This window comes from Nerophis ophidion, linkage group LG05 (assembly GCF_033978795.1).
Source record: "Nerophis ophidion isolate RoL-2023_Sa linkage group LG05, RoL_Noph_v1.0, whole genome shotgun sequence".
In the NCBI taxonomy this organism is placed as follows: domain Eukaryota; kingdom Metazoa; phylum Chordata; class Actinopteri; order Syngnathiformes; family Syngnathidae; genus Nerophis; species Nerophis ophidion.
In genome coordinates, this window is record NC_084615.1 from 18,060,947 (window position 1) to 18,082,917 (window position 21,971).

Sequence of the window (21,971 nt, forward strand, 5' to 3'; positions counted from 1 at the left end):
ATTCGCACCTTCTCTCTCTCCTATTACCACTCGCACCACTCCGCTAGCATCACAGCTAACGTTACCCATGTTGCTACCTCTCTGCACGTGTGACGCATGTAAGAATGTTCGCTTGTTTACGTCTCTGTGAGAAGGAGAGACAAGAAAGAGTGAGAAGAGCCTGTAGTGTAATGCCCGCAGCTAAGAGCAACTGCGTGAGAACGTATACTCCAATATCGCCATATAGTCATTTTCTATATCGCACAGAGAAAAACCCAGCCCTAGTTAACTGTTACAATAGTGATGTCCATACCCAAAGTATTTGGCAGCCATCTAAAGTGTAACATTTAGCCGAGAGACCATGAATTGATTAACATGGACCCCGACTACTAATGAAGGTTTCAATCAATCAATCAAAAACCGCTCGCATTCCGTAAACATCGTACTGTATGTCGAGATACTCCTGTTTTTTTTTTTTTAAGCCTTGCGAAAGAAAGCTGAGCACATGCATTGAATTGCTGGCACCTTGACGGACCTTTTTATTAAAAATCAACTTTGAGTATTGTAATTGTTTCTACAGCTGGATGACTTCACGAGTTGAAGTAAAGCCATCGTGTCCAAGAGTGCCATTTCTTATGTTATTGTAGTACACTCACGCAAAATATCTTTATTTAAAATCATGTTATGTCCTATTACGTGGATCATGGCCAGGTTTCTGTCGTGTGTGTGCGTGCCAGGATCCGTGAACACTATCCATTACCGGCATGTATCACTTTTTCAAAGTAAAAGAAACAAACAAAAAAAACGAGAAGGCCTGTGTGTTTAGAGCCATTGTGTGCGTGTACGAGTCAGATGTTGTGTGTTTGCATTCAGTCAATCAGCGTACTTCACCTGTGAAAGTGCAACATCAGCACAGTCCCACGCACACATGACTTACGGCCACTGGCACCAGGAACACTTTTCTCCACTCTGCCTAGTTACGCCAAATCTCCGCTGCATTCCTTGCAGCACACACGTATTCTGGCACACTATCACACACACACACACACACACATGCACGCCCAGACATTATCCTGACGGCGTGCAGAAGAGGCAGGGCTCTGGTTTCATTCACGCTGGAGGCAGCTGCTAGGTTAGAGTCTCGTGTTTGCACGCTCCACGTCGGAGATATCGTCTCTGGTGAGTACGTAGAATGCGACTGAATAAAAGGCAGCTTGTCTTCCAAATTGTTGTCCTAGAGAGAGGCGACCTAAGCTACGAGTTGTTGTGCCATTTGTGCAAGTCTGAACATATAAACAATGAGCAGTGTTCCACTTTTTGTTGCGTTGACATTTACAGAAACTTTATCAGTACGTGTGCTCTTAATCTGGTGCTATAGTTGCATGTTTATTTTCCGCTCCATGGGCATTCCACTTGCGGTACACCATATGGAGGTATTGGGGTACGTGAAAATATTTACGTCGTTCTGTGAAGACGTACACATGTCTCCAGGGATTTGTTTTTCGACACTTATCCAGCAGAACATTTGGGAGACCATCGGTAACTGATGTTAGACCCAGAAGACACAGTCACTACGTTTTCATGCACTAAGTTAGTCGGATTTCTCAAGTAGTTTGGTTTTCTGTATTTTCTAGCCTATAATTTGAAGTCCCAGTGTCCATGCACACTCTCGAATGAAACTATTGCTCATACGCCGTGCTTCCCGTACACTTACTTCCTTTGAGCGCGGATAAATTTGTTACTAGGTTAGAGTCTCGTGTTTGCGCGCTCCACGTCGGAGATATCGTCTCTGGTGAGTACGTAGAATGCGACTGATAAAAGGCAGCTTGTCTTCCAAATTGTTGTCCTAGAGCAGGGGTCGGCAACCTTTACCACTCAAAGAGCCATTTCGACCCGTTTCACAAAATGAGGAAGACATTGGGAGCCGCAACTATTCTCGCCAAAATCTTCTGGTGGTCACCCAGATGACAAGAATGAGGGCATGCTATGAAGTCATTGCCTTAAACACTTTCTACAACATGTACAAACTGCTTGCCTGTCCAGCGACATGTTGTGAGAGGCTTCCGCAGATGCACGCACACAACTGGAAGGCATACTGGGTGACACAGAGTACACTGACGGTTGTGATATAAACAACTTTAACACTCCTACTAATATGCGCCACATTGTGAACCCACACAAAAGAAGAATGACAAACACATTTCGGGAGAAAATTCTCACAGTAACACAACATAAACGCAACACAACAACTACCCAGAATCCTTTGCATCCATGGTACATCCTGACTGTTATACACCCCGCGAGCACCAAACCCCGCCCACCTCAACCACGCAGGGGGGTGGGGGGGTTTGGTGCTCGCGAGGTGTTTAGAGCCGAACTATTTGAGAAACCACTCTAATTTAGTGCATGGACACGTACTGACTGATGCTTGCACACAGAACGGCCTTTGCCGACCTGTCAGAGGAACAGAACTCTCCAACACGTCTTGATGGACTGAATGACGAAAGAGGTCTCGCGCAGGGGGTTTTCAAAGTGTGCCACTGTTGGGTCAAAATTGACTATTCCTAAAAATATGTCATCGTTTGTTGTCAAAGCTTATGATGACTGTTATGACAATAATGATGATTAGATCAACTGATGCTAATATGACTTGTTTGACATATGACATGCATGATAAAAAAGAGGTTGTCGTGCAGAGAGGAATATAAAGAAGATGCTCCTAAGATGAGCGCGATCACTGGAATGTAATCAATCCCTGGTATGTAATCACCACTGTTTGTTGTAGATGTAAATACTGATTATTTACTTGGCAATGGAAAATATTTGGTCTTTGTGCTATTCCGTTGCTCTTCCGCATTGTATTTAAAGGGGAACATTATCACCAAACCTATGCAAGCGTCAATATATACCTTGATGTTGCAGAAAAAAGACCATGTATTTTTTTAACCGATTTCCGAACTCTAAATGGGTGAATTTTGGCAAATTAAACGCCTTTCTGTTCATCGGTCTTTTAGCGATGACGTCAGAACGTGACGTCACCGAGGTAATACACCCGCCATTTTCATTTTCACATTACAAACACCGGGTCTCAGCTCTGTTAGTTTCCGTTTTTTCGACTATTTTTTGGAACCTTGGAGACATCATGCCTCGTCGGTGTGTTGTCGGAGGGTGTAACAACACTAACAGGGAGGGATTCAAGTTGCACCACTGGCAAGAAATCTGCCGCCAGACCCCCATTGCCAGAGTGTCTGCACATTTTACCGGCGATGCTAAGACAGACATGGCACAGAGATGTATGGATAACCTGCAGATGCATTTGCAAGGATTAAGTCAACGAAATCACAAAGGTGAGTTTTGTTGATGTTATCGACTTATGTGCTAATCAGACATATTTGGTCACGGCCTGACTGCCAGCTAATCGATGCTAACATGCTACGCTAATCGATGCTAACATGCTATTTACGCTAGCTGTATGTACATTTGAAACTAGATACCCACATTTAAAGCGAAACAAACACTTACCAATCGACGGATTTAAGTTGCTCCAGTGTCTCAAGATGCGAAAGTCCTGATTGTTTGGTCCGCACATTTTACCGGCGATGCTATTAAGGCAGCCATGGTATGGGCCACTTCATTAGGTACACCCATGCTATGGCCGAATAGCGTCAATAGCTATTCGCTCAATAGCTTCAATTTCTTCTTCAATTTCGTTTTCGCTATCTGCCTCCATACTCCGACCATCTGTTTCAATACATGCGTAATCTGTTGAATCGCTTAAGTCGCTGAAATCCGAGTCTGAATCCGAGCTAATGTCGCTATATCTTGCTGTGGCAACCGCCATGTTGTTTGTATTGGCAGCCCTGTATGACGTCACAGGGAAATGGATAGTGGTTTCGAAGATAGCGAAAATAAGGCACTTTAAAGCTTTATTTAGGGATATTCCGGGACCGGTAAAATTTTGAAAAAAACTTAAAGAAATACAACAAGCCACTGGGAACTGATTTTTATCGTTATTAATCCTTTTGCAATTGTGATAATGTTCCCCTTTAAGGTTGTCCCCTCAACAGACCAACACCTATAAATAGTTAAATGGTGTGGAATAGACTCAAGAGAATCTATTGGAAGTGAGGTAGAAAGAATCCTCTCGGCTCTTCTCTGCCTTTTTAAATCCAGGAAGGCTAAAATCCCAAATAACTTGACAGGTTCCATGAGCTGTGCTTTGAGAAAACACAATACCATTGGGGACTACCAATCTCCAAAAAAAACTATTTTTTGGGGATTATTTTGTGAAATATTTTTACTTTTTGAATGAAGTTAGCTCACTGGGTTTGAAAATTTTTTTTTTCTTTATTTGGTTTCATGCTGCTGCTCCCACTCCTGCAAACTAAGATAGGATAGGTCTGTCTTGTCATTGCACAAGTACAACGAAACTTTGTTTTCAGCACGAACCCATTCAAAATTACATTACCGTAGTTTTCGGACTGTAAATTTAGTTTTTTTCATAGTTTGGCCGGGGGTGCGACTTATACTCAGGAGCGGCCTATGTGTGAAATTATTAACACATTACCGTAAAATATCAAATAATATTATTTAGCTCATTCACGCAAGAGACAAGACATATAAGATTTCATTGGATTTAGAGATTAGGAGTGACAGATTGTTTGGTAAACTTATAGCATTTTGCATATGTTATAGTTATTTGAATGACTCTTACCATAATATGTTACGTTAACATACCAGACACCTTCTCAGTTGGTTATTTATGCCTCATATAACGTACACTTATTCAGCCTGTTGTTCATTATTCTTTGTTTATTTAAAATTGCCTTTGAAATGTCTATTCTTGGTGTTGGATTTTATCAAATAAATTTCCCCAAAAAATGCGACTTATACTCCAGTGCGACTTATATATGTTTTTTTCCTTCTTTATTATGCATTTTCGGCAGGTGCGACTTATACTCCGAAAAATACGGTATATAATAACTGAACCGAAGGACTTACAAAAGTTATTTGTGTTCACGTCTGAAGATGAGAACCACAGAAGGCCGTATGACTTTAAACATCCAACAGTGTGAACAAATTTGAAACACGTGTGCTTGTCTTTTGCTGGTGTGAAAGCATGGAATTCTCTTAACAAAGACTTAAAAAGATGTAAGAATATATTTGAATTTAAAACGAGTTACAAAAAGAGAAAACTGGGATTGTATCAAACTGAATTTTGATTTAGATTAAACGTGTCATTGTGAAAATGCTTAAAGGAAAATTAAAAAGTATGTTGGAGTTCAGGTGTTGGTGGAGGGTACAGTTATAAAGTCATCCAAAAATATTTTTGTTAATAAGGGGGCAGATAAATATAAGAATAGTATTCTTCCCTCCGCTCATTTCTGATCATGGAAATGTATAAGAAACAAAAAACAATGAAATTGTCAACGGTACGTGGCTTGTATATATGCATTTTCATGAAAGGAATAAAAATAAATTAAAGCTGCAAGCAGCGTTGGTCGGATCCGCCTTTGGCTGCTGCCCCCGAGACCCACGGCCGGATAAGCGTTAGAAGACGCCTTGGAGCCACTATTTTGAGAATCTAATGCATTGTGAAAGTAATGCAGTTGTTGTATTGAAGTGAAAATATCAAACTTCCTGTTGATTTTTGCTAAAGTATGTTGATTATTAAAATGTAGGTCTAAGTGAGACCTACATAGTGTTTTTTGTTTCATGTCTCTCTGACATTCCTGCCGGAAGTTACAAGCAGTTTTGTCTGTGTTTTCTTCCTAGGAGCAGTTTGTCCGTGTTGTATTCCTAGGGGGGCGGTAGAGCGCAATTTTGAGTTTTGAGGTTAGGTTTTTTTCATCAGATCGCAATTTTTGCCAGTCCTGATGTGTGTCAAGTTTGGTGAGTTTAGAAGCATTTTAAGGGGGTCAAATAACAGCTCAAAGAGGCAAAAATGAAATTTTTTAGGAGACTTTGCACGGGTTCTTTGAAGGCGCGTAAAATCAAAACCTGAGAACTTATCAAAACTCTGTTCTATACTTTTAATCAGAAGGGTTCAATCTCTCTCCTGTGTGAGGCTGAAGCCAAAACCACAAACGCACTCAGAGGAGATAATGTTTGAAGAAAGGTGACCGGTTTTTACAAAACTTTTGTTTTGAAGGGGGGGTTGCAAACTTCCTGTTGATTTTTGTTGGGGGTTGTCAATCTATGAAATGTAGGTCTAAGCGAGACCTACATAGAGGTTTTTGTTTCATGTCTCTCCGACATTCTTAACGGAAGTTACAAGCAATTTTGTCTGTGTTTTCTTCCTAGGAGCAGTTTTTTCAGTGTTTTATTCAAAAATAGCGCTAGAGCGCAATTTTGAGTTTGTTTTTTTCATTAGATCGCAATATTCGCCAGTCCTTATGTGTGCGCCAAGTTTGGTGACTTTTGAAGCATTTTAAAGGGGTCAAATTACAGCGCAAAGCGGCAAAAATTGAATTTTTTGCGAAAGTTTTATTTTGAAGGGGTTTTTGCCAACTTCCTGTAGATTTTTGCTGAAAGAAGTGAGTGTATGAAAATTGGGTCTAAGTCAGACCTACATAGGAGTTTTTGTTTCATGTCGCTATGACACTCCTAACAGAAGTTACATGCAGTTTTGTCTGTAATTTTTTTCCTAGGGGGCGCTAGAGCGCAATTTTCATTTTGGGGGATTGGTTGCTTAATATGTTAGGAAGGTTTGCTATACCGACGTGTGTGTCAAATTTGGTGAGTTTTGAAGCATGTTAAGGGGGTCAAATTACAGCGCGCAGGTGCGAAATAATAATAAAACACAGCAGTTTCAATAGGGTCCTTGGCCCATGGCAAAGGACTCCACATGAGTCCTTTGCCATGGGCTTGCGGACCCTAATGATAAATGATGATGATAAAATTAGACAAACAGGAACGCTGATGGGTCGCCGCAAGGCGCCCCAGGAAAGATGTGAAAAGGGTAAATGCTGGGGAAGGATGAGTAAAAAAATACAATCCAGACTGGGCTCCTAAGCGGGAGTGGGAAACAAAACCTCCATAGCAAACCACATACAGTGGGGCAAAAAAGTATTTAGTCAGCCACCGATCGTGCACGTTCTCCCACTTAAAATGATGACAGAGGTCTGTAATTTTCATCATAGGTACACTTCAACTGTGAGAGACAGAATATGAAAAAAAAATCCAGGAATTCACATTGTAGGAATTTTAAAGAATTTATTTTTAAATTATGTTGGAAAATAAGTATTTGGTCAACCATTCAAAGCTCTCACTGATGGAAGGAGGTTTTGGCTCAAAATCTCACGATACATGGCCCCATTCATTCTTTCCTTAACACGGATCAATCGTCCTGTCCCCTTAGCAGAAAAACTGCCCCAAAGCATGATGTTTCCACCCCCATGCTTCACAGTAGGTATGGTGTTCTTGGGATGCAACTCAGCATTCTTCATCCTCCAAACACAACGAATTGAATTTATACCAAAAAGTTATATTTTGGTTTCATCTGACCACATGACATTCTCCCAATCCTCTGCTGTATCATCCATCTATCCATTTTGGTATAAACTCAACTTGTCGTGTTTGGAGGAAGAAGAATACTGAGTTGCATCCCAAGAACACCACACCTACTGTGAAGCATGGGGGTGGAAACATCATGCTTTGGGGCTGTTTTTCTGCTAAGGGGACAGGACGATTGATCCGTGTTAAGGAAAGAATGAATGGGGCCATGTATCGTGAGATTTTGAGCCAAAACCTCCTTCCATCAGTGAGAGCTTTGAATGGTTGACTTATTTTCCACCATAATTTACAAATAAATTCTTTAAAATTCCTACAATGTGAATTCCTGGATTTTTTTCCCCACATTCTGTCTCTCACAGCTGAAGTGTACCTATGATGAAAATTACAGACTTCTGTCATCATTTTAAGTGGGAGAACTTGCACAATCGGTGGCTGACTAAATACTTTTTTGTCCCACTGTATACATATTACAACGTACATCTGGAGATATCTAGCAACAGAGGTGAGGGAGTGGGGGGGCCATGGTGGCAGGCCGCAGCTCTATTTGCATCAAGGGTGGGGTATGTGTGTGTGTGGAGTATATTTTTTTGTGGATGCTTGTGTGTGTGTAAGCCTGCAGTGTGTCTCTGTTCCGCGGGCCTTGATGTTGTGCAGCCGAAACTAGACTAGGTGTGTTCCAATACTTCGGTCTCACATAATAGTGCCAGTGGAGTTACTCCCGGAATAATGGTAAACTATATGTTCGGCATATGTGGTCTAGGCAGGCAAATGTTTCTACCAAGAATGTGTTCCCACTTGGCAGAATTTAAGTAGATTAAGCGCACAAAGGGAGGGGAGGGGGCCCACCGCTGATGGAGTGCAAGGGGCCATTAGTGACAGGACCTACATTACAGCCCGCTTCGTTTCAACTTCTCTTGTTGCCCTTTGTTTTGGACGGATTTGACTTCATTTAGCTCCTCCTGTGGATTTTTTTTTTTTTTTTTTTTAGCTGAAATGAGAATTCCTTTTGTCCCTCAGGAAGCCCGCTGAGAGGAAGCAGCTGCAGCTCGCTGCCATGTTGCCATCGCTCGCTTGATTTGTCATTTCCTGTGACCACCATGAGCGGGAGTAGTCCCTAAAGCGTCCTCATTACACCTCGGTGTTTCTCTTTTTCTCTCTTGTGGCAGAACATGAGGATATGGACGTGACGCGCTCGGATATTTACTAACATCTGACCGGATTCACCTTTTTGGAGAAGTTGAGTAGGCCCGAACCAATGGCGACCACAGAGACTAAAAAGGCCGGAAGCGCCGCCGCCGCCGGGTTGTCGTGGGCAAGGGTCTGCAAGGAGTGCGGGCAGCAGCACGAGGGCCTGGACTCCCACCTGTACGAGTACCCCGAGGACGTGGACGACGAGCTGATGTGCCACATCTGCCTGCAGCCACTCATCAGACCCATGGACACGCCGTGTGGCCACACCTATTGCTTTTATTGTCTGAGCAGCTTCTTGAAAGACCAAGACTTTTGCCCGGTGGACCGCCAGCGGCTGCAGCTCAACCGCTGTCGCCCCTCCAGCCTGCTGGTCAGGAACCTGCTGGACAAGCTGACTGTGGTGTGTCCTCACACTGCAGAATGCCAGAAGCAGATGCAACGCTGTGAACTTCAGCCTCATCTGCACAACAGGTACCACTCTTTGATCGGTCAAAGTAATAACAGCAATAATGGTAGTACCTTACTTTGCATCATTTGTATATATTACAGGAAAAACACACCATATTTTTCCGTCAAAAGGCGCACTTAAAGGCCTACTGAAATGAGATTTTCTTATTTAAACAGGGATAGCAGGTGCATTCTATGTGTCATACTTGATCATTTCCCGATATTGCCATATTTTTGCTGAAAGGATTTAGTAGAGAGCATCGACGATAAAGTTCGCAACTTTTGGTCGCTAATAAAAAAGCTTTGCCTGTACCGAAAGTAGCAGACGATGTGCGGGTGACGTCATGGGTTGTAGGGCTCCTCATATTGTTTATAATCATAGCCACCAGCAGCAAGAGCGATTTGGACCGAGAAAGCGACGATTTCCCCGTTAATTTGAGCGAGGATGAAATATTTGTGGATGAGGAAAGTTACAGTGAAGCACTAGAAAGAAAAAAAAAAGGCGACGGCAGTGGGAGCGATTCAGATGTTCTTAGATACATTCACTAGGATAATTCTGGAAAATCCTTTATCTGCTTATTGTGTTACTAGTGTTTTAGTGAGATTATAAAGTCATACCTGAAAGTCGGAGGGCTGCGGTGACCGCCAGTGTCTCTGAGGGAAGCCATTGGACTATCCAAGAAAGTCACAGCTGCCTTTTTGACAGCTGCTGCAGGAGGACGCAAACTCTGCTCAAGTCTCATGTAAGAGCCGACTTAATATCACAATTTTCTCATCCAAAAACTTGCTGGTTGACATGTGGTAGAGAAACATGTTCGCTTGACCGCTCTGTTCCATATTAAAGCTTCACAACAAACAAAGAAACCCCGGCTGTGTTTTGGTTGCTAAAGGCAGCTGCAATCCACCGCTTTCCACCAACAGCATTCTTCTTTATAGTCTCCATTATTAATTGAACAAATTGCAAAACATTCAGCAACACAGATGTCCAAAATACTGTGCAATTATGCGATGAAAAGAGACTACGCTTAGCCGTGAGTGGTGCTGGGCTGAAATGTCCGCTCCAACCAATAACGTCACAAGCACGCGTCAACATAAGCGTCATCATTCCGCAAAATTTAAAATGGCAATTTAGTAAACTAAAAAGGCCGTATTGGCATGGGTTGCAATGTTAATATTTCATCATTGATATATAAACTATCCGACTGTGCTGTCGGTAGTAGTGGGTTTCAGTAGGCCTTTAAAATCATTTTCCTTTGTTAAAAATAACCCGGTGCGCCTAATGTACGGAATGTTTCTGGTTGTACTTACCGCATAATTGCCAACATTGAGACCTCCGAATTCGGGAGATGGGGGGCGGGGTTGAGGGGACGGGGTTTGGTGGTAGCGGGGGTGTATTTGTAGCATGTTACGGTGCGGATGTTCTCCCGAAATGTGTTTGTCATTGTACAAGCAATACTTTAATAACTTAATAGTGCAAAATCAACTTTCAAAAAAAACATCAATGGTAGGGGTGTAACGGTACGTGTATTTTTATTGAACCGTTTCGGTACGGGGGTTTCGGTCCGGTTCGGAGGTGTATCAAACAGGTTTGTAAGCTGAAGTCCTAACAAGCTGCTCTGCTTTCTGCCTCTGTCTCAGCACCCAGCATTGTCCCACCCACACAACCATCTGATTGGTTACATACAAAGCCAATCAGCAGTGCGTATTCAGAGCGATGTAACAGCCAATCAGCAGTGCATATTCAGAGCGCATGTAGTCAATGCTTCAGCGTCGAGCAGATAGGTGTTTAGCATGTGAGCAGCGGACAGCGTACTCTCCCCAAATTATAAAAAAACACCTCCAAGTCACAAGTACTACTAACATCACTATGAGCCCGTTAACCTTCTAGAAACTTAAACTGCAGCTCAGCTCGCTCGCAGTTCCGGCTTCAGGTGAAGGCTAATTAGCTTTTAGCGTAACGTTAGCTCATTTTGCTGTGTGCGTGTGTTAGGGGCAGCAAAGCCCTGTCTGTTTGTTATTTCACATGAACTCCATGGTGTTTAGGGATGAATAGTCTCTCCTATTGCTATTGTACTATTTTTTCAGCTATAGTTATATTAATCATTAGTAATGTAGCAGCCTAGTTTTGAATGGCAGGGTCCCTGCTATCACATTTACAAATATAACATTTACAGACTAAAAATCAACTATAGGCTCCCCAAATGCTGTAATAAATTAAGCATGATGAATTGACTTGAAACTGTTTAATGTTGCTCTTTTTATATGTAGAACAAAAGTTTTGGTCATTTTATTTAATCAAAGCAACAACTTAAGGCAGTTTAATGTGGATCAACATGGGCAGAATTATTATAGTGTTCCCAATGTTAAAAGGATAAAGCCATTGTTTACAAATTTGGTAAATATATAACCAAAAAGTTTATATTTTGTTGTTTTCTTGCTGTACCGAAAATGAACCGAACCGTGACCTCTAAACCGAGGTATGTACCGAACAACCCTAATCAATGGTATATTAAATACAATTGAAATAAAAAATTAAATGCCTCTTTTTTACTTGCAGCCTTCTGAGGAAAATATCAAGACTAACTTGGTGGGTGGGGGCGGGGTGTATATTGTAGCGTCCCGGAAGAGTTAGTGCAGCAAGGGGTTCTGGGTATTCTTTTTTTTTTTTTCTTTGTCATGAAAAAGGGAGATTTTTGTCATGAAAAAGGGAGGTTTTTTTGGGTTGGTACACTAATTGTAAGGTTTTTTTTATGTTGATTTAATAAAAAATAAATAAATTAATTAAAATTAATTAAAAAATTCTTCTGTGGCCCGGTACCAATCGAGCTCTTAAAGACTGATGATTTTTGTGATTTAGTGCAGGAGTTTAAACAAAAAAGTTGAAAAAAAAGGCCTGAAAAAATAGCTTAAAATGCGACAAATATCAAAAGCATACATGAAAAATTAAACATGTTGACAAAGCAAGCTAAAAGTGATGCATCTAGACTAATACACTCCTCGCTAAAAAAAGAAGATTAAATATGAATACATTATCATTAAGACGGCCGCTGAGCTTGATCTTTGGACTATAGCGCGTGGAAGGCGCACTGGAGAAGCACATTGAAATGCATGCACTTAATCCCTGTTTGCCTGGCATCCTTACGAGACACACAACTTCTCTCGCTGAGGACAGGAACTTCCTCAACGCGCTCTGCCGGTTGCCAAGCAACAACCCTCCAGCCCGAGCTCAGCCTCCATGCTAAGCTAACCGGTTGATGGCCGTGAGAGCAGTGCTTAATGGCCACGTACGAGAGTGCTATTGATCGTGTCTAATTGTCTGCTAAACAAGCCGTTAAGCATGTTTTGTAAATTAGACGTTGTACGGTAAACTCACTGGTCCTAGCATTTGGCATGCCTGCTTTTTATTGATATACTCCAAAATTGTGTAGTTGGTCATTCAATCATGCCTAAAGAGTTGTACATAAGGTTTTGTTTACCTTATTTTGCCACAACAGTACGTGTGGATCTTATTTGATAGTACACCGACTTAAGTGTATGATATAATAACGTTGCTCCATCTAATGCCAGGTCTTGAAAATATTTAACATACAAGTTCAGTCATTGATCATTGCCTCAAAAAAAAAAAAGAGCTGCGGTCGCTTTGGATTGTGTAACACTTTCCTGAGGCACAGCTGCAGACACACAAAAGTTGGGGTCGCGGAGTTTGACGCGAGCTATAAATCAGTCCCTGTCTTGTCCGCATGGTCAGCGAGGTGCTTATCGTGTCCGAGGTCGGCCATGACGCAGCCTCATTGTGGTCGGCGGCCTGTCCTGCTGCAGCCCTCTGTGCAAACAACCGAGGGAGCAAAGTTCGAAGGCGAGGAAGCTGCAATGCACTGGAATTAACTCTTCTCACGCATCGGGCGTTCTGTATCTATCAAGCACGTGTTTTTTGTCTCTGTTGTTAGAATAGAACAGAATAGAAAGTACTTTATTGATCCCTGGGGGAAAATCAGCACCAAAGTTCGCTCACAATAAACACCTAGATATTTTTTTACATGTGAATAATACAAATACAGTCTATTATACAGCATTATTAACATGTGAATAATATAGTCTATTATATAGCATTATTCACATGTGAATAATATAAATACAGTCTATTATACAGCATTATTCACATGTGGATAATATACAGTAAATACAGTCTATTATATAGGATTATTAACATGTGAATAATATAGTCTATTATATAGCATTATTCACATGTAAATAATATAAATACAGTCTATTATACAGAATTATTCACATTTGAATAATATAAATACAGTCTATTTTACAGCATTATTCACATGTGGATAATATACAGTAAATACAGTCTATTATACAGCATTATTCACATGTGAATAAAATAAATACAGTCTATTATACAGCATTATTCACATGTGGATAATATAAATAGTCTATTATACAGCATTATTCACATGTGGATAATACAAATAATGTATTATACAGCATTATTTACATGTGAATAATATAGTCTATTATACAGTATTATTCACATGTGAATAATATAAATACAGTCTATTATACAGCGTTATTTACATGGGGATAGTATACCGTAAATGCAGTCTACTATACAGCATTATTCACTTGTGAATGATATAAATACAGTCTATTATACAGCATTATTCACATGTGAATAATATAAATACAGTATATTATACAGCATTATTTACATGTGAATAATATGAATACAGTATATTATACAGCATTATTCACATGTGAATAATATAAATACAGTCTATTATACAGCATTATTCACATGTGGATAATATAAATACAGTCTATTATACAGCATTATTCACATGTGAATAAAATTTATACTAGGGGTGTAACGGTATGTGTATTTGCATTGAACCGTTTCGGTACGGGGGTTTCGGTTCAGTGCGGAGGAATACCAAATGAGTTCCACATGAACATATGAAGTAGCCGCCTTTGCTAAAGTCTTAATAAGCAGCTCCGCTCCGTTCTGCCTCTGTCTCCTACACAGCACCCAGCATTGTCCCACCCGCACAACCATCTGATTGGTTATAACAGCCAATCAGCAGTGCGTATTCAGAGCGCATGTAGTCAGCGCTTCAGCGTCGAGCAGATAGGTGTTAACCAGGTGAGCAGCAGACTCTCCCCAAATTATACTAAACACTTCCAAGTCAACTACTACTAACATCACTATGAGCCCGTTGATCTTCTAGAAACAAACTGCAGCTAAGCTCACTCGCAGTCCTGGCTTTAGGTAAAGGCTAGTTAGCTTTTAGCGTAACATTAGCTCATTTTGCGGTGTGTGTGTGTGTTACGGACATTGTTGATTGAGGTGTGTTGAAGCAGCAAAAAAGGACAATATGTTAAATGAAGAGTTTCTGTCTCTGATAGTTGATATAATAATGTAAGTGCATCATAAAGCCTACATGAACTCCATGGTATTCAGGGATGAATAGTCTCTCCTATTGTTATTGTGCTATTTTTTCAGCTATAGTTACATTAATCATTAGTAATGTAGCAGCCTAGTTTTGAATGGCAGGGTCCCTGCTATCACATTTACAAATATAACATTTACAGACTAAAAATCAACTATAGGCTCCCCAAATGCTGTAATAAATTAAGCATGATGAGTTGACTTGAAACTGTTTAATGTTGCACTTTTTATATGTAGAAGAAAAGTTGTGTCGTTTTATTTAATCTGAGCAACACGTTGAGGCAGTTTAATGTTGATTAACGTGGGCAGAATTATTATAGTGTTCCCAATGTTAAAAGGATAAAGCCATTGTTTACAAATTTGGTAAATAAATAACCAAAAAATTAATATTTTGTTGTTTTCTTACTGCATCGAAAATGAACCGAACCGTGACCTCTTAACCGAGGTATGTACCGAATTGAAATTTTTGTGTATCGTTACACCCCTAACACATACAGTATAGTATACAGCATTATTCACATGTGAATAACATAAATACAGTCTATCATACAGCATTATTCACATGTGAATAACATAAATACAGTCTATTATACAGCATTATTTACATGTGAATAATATAAATACAGTCTATTAAACAGCATTATTTACATGTGAATAATATAAATACAGTCTTATACAGCATTATTCACATGTGAATAATAGAAATACAGTATATTATACAGCGTTATTTACATGGGAATAATATACCATAAATGTTGTCTTATTATACAGCAATATTCACATGTGAAAAATATGAATGCAGTCTATTATACAGCATTATTCACATGTGAATAATATAAATACAGTATATTATACAGCATTATTTACATGTGAATAATATAAATACAATATTTTATACAGCATTATTCACATGTGAATAATAGAAATACAGTATATTATACAGTGTCATTTACATGGGAATAATATAAATGCAGTCTATTATACAGCATTATTCACATGTGAATAATATAAATACAGTATATTATACAGCATTATATACATGTGAATAATATAAATTCAGTCTATTATACAGCATTATTCACATGTGAATAACATAGTCTATTATATAGCATTATTCACATGTGAATAATATAAATACAGTATATTTTACAGCATTATTCACATGTGAATAATATAGTCTATTATACAGCATTATTCACATGTGAATAATGTAAATGCAGTCTATTATACAGCATTATATACATGTGAATAATATAAATACAGTATATTACACAGCATTATTTACATGTGAATAATAGAAATACAGTATATTATACAGCATTATTCACATGTGAATAATACAAATACAGTATTATACAGCATTATTTATATGTGAATAATGTAAATACAGTCTATTTATTGATACACTCCAGATATGTATTGTGTAGTTGGTCATTCAATTATGCCTAAAGAGTTATACATACGGTTTTGTTTACCTTTTTTTGCTACAATAGTAAGTGTGGATCTTTTTTATGGGTGCACCTACTAAATTGTTCTCTCTAAGGTTGTTCCATCTAATGCCAGATCTTGAAAATATTCAACATACAAGTTCAGTCATTAATCATAACCTTGAAAAAAATGAGCTGTGGTCGCTTTGAATGGTTATGTCATCCGTTCTCTTCCCACCTCACTCATTCTGTCATCACTTCATCCCCGCTTTCCTTCCCCTAGATGCCCTGCTTTTAGGAGGCTGCGGGAGGAAGCTGAGAAGAGGAAGAGGCCCTCATGGAATGAACTGAAGGCGCGTAAAGGCGACTACGAGTTGTCTGCTGCTGATGCTAAACATTCGGAAACGCCGCCGCAGAGCGCCACCAGAGACCAGCCCGACCCCGGACTCATTAACCCTGCCTATGAAGAAAGTGAGGAGGGTATGGAAACATTTCATTATCAATATAAAAACACCCCTTTGCATAAGAGAATATCTAAGACGGTGTGATAACGATGAAAGCCGAATGTTTACACAAGATAATAGGAATTGTGCAGGGAGAAGAATTGCTGATGAGTCCCAAGTCTGCCCAGGTGAATCATTACCGTGGCTGTTGGAACACGCAGCTGTACACCTTTCCACCGGAAAATCACTATGAGCGTTTTGTAAGTCTGTCTGGAAGTAAATCCAGTCACCCGGCAAACTGAATTGACTATTGGTTCCTCTTGAACACATTTCTCTGGTTTCTTACCAATGCCAACGCAGCAAACCAGTAAGGAGTTTGTGAACCAACACTGGGAGAGTCACCCGTTCCTCATCTGTTTGTTGAACTGTGTACATCGAACATCACGTGCGTGTTAGCCGCACGTTATTGACACAGCGTTATGTAACGCCCAGCACTTTGACCTGCGGGCGTCGATAGAAACATGCACAAAGTGTGTTTAATGCGTTTGTTTCAATTAACTGCAGAACCCTAGAAAAGGCAGATTTCATGCAGCTTCCACAGAACTGTGTAATAATTCACTTTTTTCATGCTATTTAGTAGGGTTGTACGTAGGGCTTGGCGATATAAATGGGTAAATGATAAATGGGTTGTACTTGTATAGATATGGCCTTTTATTAATATTTCCATATTTTTAGGCCATGTCACTATACACCAGGGGTCGGGAACCTTTTTGGCTGAGAGAGTCATGAAAGCCAAATATTTCAAAATGTATTTTCGTGAGAGCCATATCATATTTTTTAACAGTGAATACAACTAAATGCGTGCATTTTTAAGTAAGACCAACATTTTTTGAGTATAATAAGTCTCTTATTCTTTTTAATAACATTGTTATTCTGAAGCTAATCAATAATAAATCAAATGTCATGTCTGTTGATCATGTTTTTGTTTGGCCATGTGCTTTTTGTCTTTTGGACTCTTTAGGTTCCTGTTTTTTTCCACTCTCTTGTCTGGTTTCCTTGGTTACTCATTTTGTCCATCTGTCTCTGGTGGACAAAATGCCCGCTCACCTGCTTCCTGAGCACTAATCAGAGGCAGTATTTAAGCTTGTCTTTGCCAGTCAGTCGCCCTGGCGTCAATGTGATCTTTTCTTGCTCTGTGCTGACTTGTTTCATGCCTTGCCATACTTTCGTGCTTCATGCCATGCCAAGTAAGTTTTGTTTGATTTATGTTCTTAGTCTATGTGTTAGCTTTCTTCCTTAGCCCAAGTTGTGCCTCTGCTGTGAGCGATTTTTGTTTGTATCTTTGTTTAGTTTAAATTAAGTCATGTTTTTACCTAAATGCCATGTCCCGAGTAGTCCGTCTGCCTTCCTGGGTGAACGACCCCGCAGCAAGCTGCGACCCCCCCCCCCCCATCATGACATAAAATACTTCTTACCATTAATGCGACTTCTTGAACAGGTGCGGTAGGAAACGGATGGATGGATTTAAATGCATGAGAATGTTTTATATTTTGAACGTTATTTTTAGCACTGTGAATTCCAGCGGAATTATTCATAATTATTGTGTTAAGCAATGTCAGCTAAGATTTATCTGAGTGCCAGATGCAGTCATCAAAAGAGCCACATCTGGCTCTAGAGCCATAGGTTCCCTACCCCTGCGATACACCACATATATCTCCATATTTTGCCTTAGCTTTGAATGAACACTTGATGCATATAATCAAAGCGGTATGATAATTCTGTGTCTACATTCAAACATTCTTCTTCATACTGCATTCATATATGCTACTTTTAAACTTTCACGCAGAGAGGGAAATCACAACTAAGTCAATTATTAAACAGTTATTAAGCAGTGGCACAAACATTCAGAAAGTGCAATATTGTCAGAGACATTTTAAAACAAACAATGGGTGTACTTTTGTGCATGATGTCACTAAGATGACATATCAAAACAACACTCAATTAAACTGCACTTTTTTGTACAGAACGCCACTACAATAGTTGAAAACAAATAAAGTGCTCTTTTGTGCATGTCACACAAGATATTTCAATAAGTGTCAACAAAAAATGAGCTGCATGATAGGAAATCAAATAGTGTATGTCCCTCGCTATGTGGTAGGTTCCTGCGGACGTTATCTCCTTCTGTTGTTGACTATTTTTTTTCATACGGTGTTGATTTGGAAATGGTTGGTAGAACATTTTGTGGGTGTGGCACCGGCCGGAGATGTTGACATGCAGAGTTTCAAGCACTCTTCATTTTCTAGCGCAAGGGTAGGGGACCTATGGCTCGCGAGCCAGATGTGGCTCTTTTGATGACTGCATCTGGCTCTCGGATAAATCTGAGCTGACATCGCTTGACACGATAAGTAATGAATCATTCCACTTGTTAAAAATAACATTCAAAATATTAAACATTCTCATGCTTTTTTATGTTCAAGAAATTGCGTTAATAGTAAGAAGTAATGTATTTATTATTGGTTAGTGTGGGGCTTGCCCTCCTGGGGGTTCTTCAGACCACCAAGCACCGACATGAGAGCCTGTTTCAGGGTTACAATATTGTTTTATTTTTCAATAAGTCTCTCAGTTGCTTTCCAGCAATTCTTTTTTTCTCTTTCGTTCTCGCTCGCGCTCTGGCTCCAGTTTCAACCCCGTCTCTCCTCCTTTCTGCTGCTTATAAAAGAGCGACAGGTGATTAGATAACAAGGCCCAGATGGGCCATCTACGCACCTGTCGCTAATTTCGAGGCCAGTCCTGGCACACCCTGCTTCGCTGCAGGCCCGCAGGCCACGTCCCCTCCACAGTTAGCATCAGAATAACAATGTTATTCCAAAGAATAAGAGACTTATTATACTCTAGAAATGTTGGTCTTACTTAAAAAGGCACACGTTTAGTTGTGTTCAGTGTTAAAAAAAAATATATGGCTCTTACAGAAATACATTTTAAAATATTTGGCTTTTTTGGCTCTCTCAGCCAAAAAGGTTTCCGACCACTGCTCTAGCGGGTGACTTTTCAAATGATGCTACACATTAGCAGTAATGCTACTTTTTGTAGCAAGGCTTTTGCTGCATACTTGACATATTACGGTTGTCTGTTCAACATCTTCCCGCTTGAAGCCAAACTATCGCCAGACGAAGGACCTCCTGCTGTTTTTCTTGGGAATTAATTATTCCTTCATTTGTTACCAGATTCACACCTTTTTTCTCTCGTATTACCACTCGCACCACAGCTAACGTTACCCATGCCGCTACTTCTCTGCTCCACGAGGGCGTTTACGTATGTGACGTATGTAAGAAGGTGCGCTTGTTTTACGTCTCTGTGAAGGAGACAAGAAGGAGTGAGAAGAGCCTGTAGTGTAATGCCCGCAGCTAAAAGCAACTGCGTGAGAACGTATACTCAAATATCACCATATAGTCATTTTCTATATCGCACAGAGACAAACCCGCGATATATATCGAGTATGTCGATTTATCGCCCAGCTCTAGTTGTACAGTTTACCGGTACTAATGAATCAAAAACGGTACTATACTCTGCCTGAAAAGTACCAGTTCCCAACGGGCATGGTGGCGCGTCATGAGATTGTTGGTTTTATGAGCAGAGGAGCATGTTCAGCAGCGCGCACACACAGAGTACTTACAAGCAGACACATCCTGGAGACAGAAAAGGGAGAATGGACGCATTTTGGCGTAAAAAGTAAAGATAAAGGTGAAGTTATAACACCCTCAGGAAGAGCTGCTTTAAGACATGGCTAGCCAGCTAGCAGCGAACATCCATCTGCAGTGAATTTTTTAAATTCATATTATGTTTATAAACTCAGGCAATATGTCCCCGGACACATGAGGACTTTGAATATGAACAATTTATGATCCTCTAACTACTTGGTATCGGATCAATACCTAAATGTGTGGTATCATCCAAAACTGATGTAAAAATATCAAAGAAGAGACGAATAAGTGATTATTACATTTTGACAGAAGTGTAGATAGAACATGTTGAAACAGAAAATAAACAGATATTAACAGTAAATGAACAAGTAGATTAATAATCCATTTTTACAGCTTGTCCTTTATAATGTAGACAAAGTAATAGGTGTATAAATGACACAATATGTTATTACATACGTCAGCAGACTAATTATGAGTATTTGTGTGTTTACTAGCTACTAAAAGACACGTTGTCTAGTATGTTCTACATTTTATTTAAGGACTAAATTACAATAATAAACATATGTTTCATATACCCGATAATTTTTTTGTGGTCCCCTTTATTTAGAAAAGTATCAAAAAGTATGGAAATACATTTTGGTACTGTTACCAAAATATTAGTATCGGGACAACCCTACTATTTATATAATCATGGTTTTATATAGACTCATATTTAGTTTGAAAAAGAATAGGCTAAAAGGATATAGAAAAAAGATATTAAAAGCTATACTGTTCAATGAAAACTACTGTATAGTACGGGACTATTTAACAAAACTGTTTTAAGGGCAGCACTTCCAAAGAATTCCCCCTTTATTATTTAAATTTGTATATTCCTGGGAACTACCGTCCTCTACAGTTGACATTAGATTTTGGTCTATTTTGTGAGAGGAGTGTTCTGCTGGTTTAGGGGCCTCCTGCAAGAAAGCTAGTCAAATATCATCTTTATGACAGCACTCTTGTGGTTTTGAGGACCCGTTACAAAAATGTGAGGTTTTTTTTTTAACTGAAATTGCGGGTTGAATTGCCCAAAATGATGAAAAAGAGATGGACCTAACATGGAACCTTGAGGAACACCACTACAAAAATTGAAGGAATGACTACTTACAGCAGCTGAAGTGAACCTTAGTTACATAAATCACATTAGAAAAAAAATGTAAGTGCCAAAAAGGAGAGGACTTAAAGTGGTGCCTTGAGGAACGCCTCAGTCTAAGGTCCCCAATAACACAAGAGCACTCTAGTGTTTTTAGGAATTTTTTTACTTGCTCCCAAGTTTTAAACTGACATTTGAATAGCACTGGTGTAGTAAATTCAAGTTGTTCTTTTGGTTCTTAGCAGACAACACGCCGCTGCGCTCCAGCTTGGTAGCAGAGTCCAATGTGGTGGAGCTCTTCAGAGAAGAGCCCGGCGAAGACCTGGGTCTGCGCATCGTGGGGGGCAAAGACACGCCCCTGGGCAACATAGTCATCCAGGAGATCCTCCGCGACTTGCAGGCGGCCCGCGACGGCCGACTGGCCCCCGGAGACCACATCTTAGAGGTGAGGCCGGCCATCTCTACCATTAGTTCCCATTCTTGCTTGATGTACAGATTAAGTTGTGGTATTTTAGGCTTTATATTGCACCAAACATTTTCAATGGGAGACAGGTCTGGACTACAGGCAGGCCAGTCTGGTACCCGCACTCTTTTACTATGAAGCCACGCTGTTGTAACACGAGGTTTGGCATCGTCTTGCTGATATAAGCAGGGGCGTCCACGATAACATTGCTTGGATGGCAA

The 21,971-nt window shown here is 40.0% G+C and overlaps 2 protein-coding genes across 6 annotated transcripts in view; one reads left to right on the top strand and one right to left on the bottom strand.

Annotated features, from left to right (window-relative positions):
* Positions 1–21,971, bottom strand: part of kdrl (kinase insert domain receptor like) — a 403,844-nt gene that overhangs the window by 50,002 nt on the left and 331,871 nt on the right. The window lies entirely within an intron of this gene.
* Positions 1–21,971, top strand: part of lnx2b (ligand of numb-protein X 2b) — a 65,049-nt gene that overhangs the window by 14,260 nt on the left and 28,818 nt on the right. For 2 of the 5 annotated variants that reach the window (XM_061900261.1, XM_061900265.1), the window contains 3 exons: positions 8,661–9,156; positions 16,298–16,494; positions 21,530–21,732. In XM_061900261.1, the coding sequence (XP_061756245.1) occupies positions 8,750–9,156; positions 16,298–16,494; positions 21,530–21,732 (807 nt within the window). In that variant the 5' untranslated portion in view covers positions 8,661–8,749. Of the gene's footprint in view, positions 1–984; positions 1,159–1,719; positions 1,772–8,660; positions 9,157–16,297; positions 16,495–21,529; positions 21,733–21,971 lie in introns of those variants that run through there. The other 3 variants (XM_061900262.1, XM_061900264.1, XM_061900266.1) reach the window with 3 other exon arrangements.